Raw genomic sequence first — 3,793 nt, 5'->3', positions numbered from 1 at the left:
GGGTCAAAAATGGGGAATTTGAGTATTTTTAAATGTTTGAGAATGCAAGTAGCTTTATCGTCAAATTTGTTATGAGTTCAAAGTGTTAACTTGAAAATGTCAACGGATGAAAGTTAGAATTTTAAACATAATTCTGGTTTTAAATTTATTTTGAAGTGCATTTTCGGAAATAATCAAAAGGTTCGGGATTTGGCAAATTGACAATTTTCCCTCGACTATTAAAGTATAAGAAAAGATTGCGAACACTTTCGACATGCCACCCCCATGTATATCAATACTTCTAACTTTTATTAAATTTAAAATATTTATGTCAGCATTAATTTTACTTTCAATAATGATCAGAATGTTGTATGGGAAACATGTCATGCAAAACTATGCTCAAATGAAACAAAATGTTCACAAAATTGAACGGGTTAACATGGCTTTTATTTTGTCATTATGACAAAGTAGAGAAGCCCCTTGAAACTTATCAAAATCTTTTTCATGATGTAGCTCATAAAAACATAGTTCTCGTCGTTACAATTTAATGTTCTCCTTTCCTTTAATGGGTGGTAAATTGATAAATATATTATTAAAGGTAATGCTCTTGCTGTATTTAGGCTAATTAGTTAGAACTATTATCGTATGAGAAGTCTTATGTCCGAAATTGATTATTAATCAAAATTCTTTCAGTTATACGTATATGATACTGAGAATGAAATTTTCAATAGAAAGAAGCATTCTCGGGTACGTTTTGCAGGTGCATTTTTTTATTAAGTTCATTTAAAAAAATCATTTTGTGATATAAATAAAACAATCTATATATACATATTATAGATACAAGCATAAATGTAATACATTTTTTCATATACTTTATGTAATTATTTGTTTTACTTGTATTTGAATTATCCCGTGTGTGACACAAGCTCCAAAACTAGTTAAATAATATATGCAGATATTCAATAATAAATATAAATCAAATAATATGAGGTAATGTACAGTAAACCTAATTTAGTTTATCCTTACAACCCTACAATGAATGGAACTCCGGTAGCCCGCAACCAACCTCGACCGGATATAAGCCTTTCCACCGTGAATTGTGATGCCTCACTTGGGCTCTTTATCACATGGTATCCGGGCCATGTAATCCGGTTTCGGGTTCCTGAACCAGGACCAAAACAACCATACTCTCCAAAATACGATGTGTTAAACGCAAAGTTCGTATTCCCCCATGGTGACCATCCTTGTGGGTTGACATGAGAATCAATGAATGTTTTCAAATAAACTGCTCTTGAATACTCTTGCCAGGGTCGGCCCAGGTAGGTCCGGACCGACCCAACAACAGGCTTCAGGTCTGGTGCAGCCATCACACGGGAGTTATGAATTGAAATCCCCGTGTTTTGAAACGGATCACCACGACCTTGAGCAGTTATCATATTTGCTTGTCCATAAAGCGGTCTCCTAGCTAAAATCATACAGTTTTGAAACACAACAGCCGCGTTACCAAATATGAAATCAATGGTTCCATAAACGTAACAAAGTTTATAAAATTGCCGTTGAGATAGCACGAAGAGCGTGTCTTGGTAGCCTTCAAAGCTACAAGCGTAGAAAGCTGATAGATCAGAAGCAGATCGCAGCGCCACCGCTTGAGCCCTTTCCGGGCCCGCGGTGTTCCTGAAAGTTATGCCACGAGCAATGAAACCGGTGCCATCCACACCTTAGTTAAAACATAAAAAAAAAAAAAAAAATGAGTTAGTTTATAAGAAAATCTGTACAGCATAACATATTAATTCTTACCAACGGTTGCAGTGCTATAGGTTGTGAAACCTCCGGTGAAACCCCGGTTACCGGTGATAATGGTGTACCTCAATCCATCACCAAGAAACATAATATTCTTCATATCATATCCAATCTCAATATTCTCTCTATAAACACCTCGTTTAATATAAATAATAAATCTTCCATCTCCACGGTCTATACTCGCCGCGTAATCAAGCGCCGACTGAATCGTCCTAAACTTACTCCCCTTCGCAGGAGACACGGTCACATTAACCCTCGAGTAAACCGAATCCGACACCATTAGTTTTCGATCTTTCTTCGTAACCCAGTTTGGAAAACCATCGTTTTGATCAGAATCTTGTGCGCTCTTCAAGAAAAACTTATTATTAATAGCTAAACTATTGCTTATCAGCTCCGTCAAGTTACTCGTCTTGATCTGAGTCACAAAGTCCGTCAAGTTCAGCTCACCGGAGCCAGAGAAACATATCTGGAGATTGGTTAGCGCGGCGCTGAGCCACGTCTGCGCAACAAAGTCGGATATTTTATTGTGTTTGAGTCCGTTAAGGGTTTGGTTTAGCTGCAAAACGGTGTTATTTACAAGCTTGCAGCAGTCTTTGGAGACCAATTTCTTCCGTCTGCTTCGGCTGTGATTCTCGAGTTCGACAGCGCATTTTTGAGTGTAATGTGCCTGATTTAGCGCGGCTTCTAAAGCTAGTATTCGGAAATCTTTACTGTGTGCCGGAACACGATGCTCGTCACCGGTTAGGTAATTATGCATGCAGTGATTAGGATGAGGTGTTGTTTGGCACCAACTGTTGATGCTATGGGACTCATTGAATGCTTGTGTTGATAGAAATATTGAGCAGAAGGAGATGATTATTGGTAGTGAAAATGGAATGAATAGATTGGTTTGAGACATTGTATATATGTTGTTGAGTTTGATTATGGGTTATTGCCTATATATATATGGGTTTGGTTTTATAAGTAGCCGTGAAAACTGTGACGTGATTTTGGTGAAAGTTGAGATTTAAAAGTGACGTTAAGAATGTGTTTACTTCATCCATGTGGTACGTATTGAGCTGCCATTTAACTGTCACGTATAATAATATATGTTGGAAGAGTAAGATAGGATTATATATATATATACATATATATATATACTGTTTAATATTATCATTCTCCTCGATCATTTGTAAATAGTGTTGTAAACAAATTAAGCATTCAATGAACAATTTATTAATTGTTTGGCTGAAAGTTTGTTTACGTATTGTTCGTTTAATAAATGGCTAGATACGCACGAGAAATTTTGTTTGATTAATTTTATTTACGAACTTCAAGGATAGTTGTTTTAGTTGTTTTAGTTCAGTTGTGTTAATCTTTGCGTTTAATGTTGTGTAATTTGTTTATTTGTGTCAATTATGTTTGTTCTCTTACATTATTATTTTTAATTTTTTACATTTGCTTGTTTACATCGGTTCATGTTAGTTTATATTTGTTTATTAAACTAGTATTTTATACCCGCGCTTTACTGCGGGATCAACCTGTTTAAATTTTAACATAAACATAAACAAAACCGCAAACGTAACTTTAATAAGAAACCTAAAACTGAAAAATGTTTTATCCATCAAACCAATCGGACATACATATTATATATTAAGAAATTGTGTCTTTAAATAAGTCGTTGTTTTATGTGAAAAAGTGAAGTAACAAATCAATCTTCTTTTACCTCCATGCAATTGATTTCTAAAATTGCCCATTTGATGTATAAGATGGTTTTTATTTTTTGTCTTTTAAATTTCACTTTATTACCCTAACGTTTAAACTTTTATGCTTTTGTTTTTAACATTTAGTTTAATACCCTTTTACATTTTAAATATAAACCCTAGTCCTTAGACCATATATAATGGATGGAGCCTTTTTGTGGACGTTGTGTGATATGTGACGCCACATAAACATTGGGGCTTTTTAGCTAAAATTTATGTAGTGTATGGAGTTCCTTCAAATCATTACCTAATTATTTATTATTATTATATTT

General features: G+C 34.6%; 1 protein-coding gene across 1 annotated transcript; it reads right to left on the bottom strand.

Annotated features, from left to right (window-relative positions):
- Positions 1–1,001: 1,001 nt before the first annotated feature.
- On the bottom strand, positions 1,002–2,880 carry LOC143565919 (putative pectinesterase/pectinesterase inhibitor 60). Its single transcript, XM_077052753.1, has 2 exons — positions 1,777–2,880; positions 1,002–1,696 (listed from the first exon to the last, which is right to left on the bottom strand). Exons 1-2 carry the CDS (start codon positions 2,675–2,677, stop codon positions 1,002–1,004), a joined length of 1,596 nt encoding a protein of 531 aa, XP_076908868.1. The 5' UTR covers positions 2,678–2,880.
- Positions 2,881–3,793: the final 913 nt, after the last annotated feature.

The sequence above is a fragment of the Bidens hawaiensis genome, unplaced genomic scaffold (assembly GCF_021521415.1).
Source record: "Bidens hawaiensis isolate Kalapana, Puna unplaced genomic scaffold, B.hawaiensis_p1.1 tig00022584_1, whole genome shotgun sequence".
NCBI lineage: Eukaryota > Viridiplantae > Streptophyta > Magnoliopsida > Asterales > Asteraceae > Bidens > Bidens hawaiensis.
Note: the sequence above shows the minus strand (reverse complement) of the source record. Positions and strands in the feature narration are given on the sequence as shown.

What these genes read in the sequence shown, in the direction of transcription:
- LOC143565919 (XM_077052753.1), bottom strand. Translation starts at nt 2,677, where the DNA reads ATGTCTCAAACCAATCTATTCATTCCATTTTCACTACCAATAATCATC. An exon ending in CTATAGCACTGCAACCGTTG is followed by an intron (nt 1,697 to 1,776) that starts GTAAGAATTAAT and finishes GTTTTAACTAAG; the next exon opens with GTGTGGATGGCACCGGTTTC.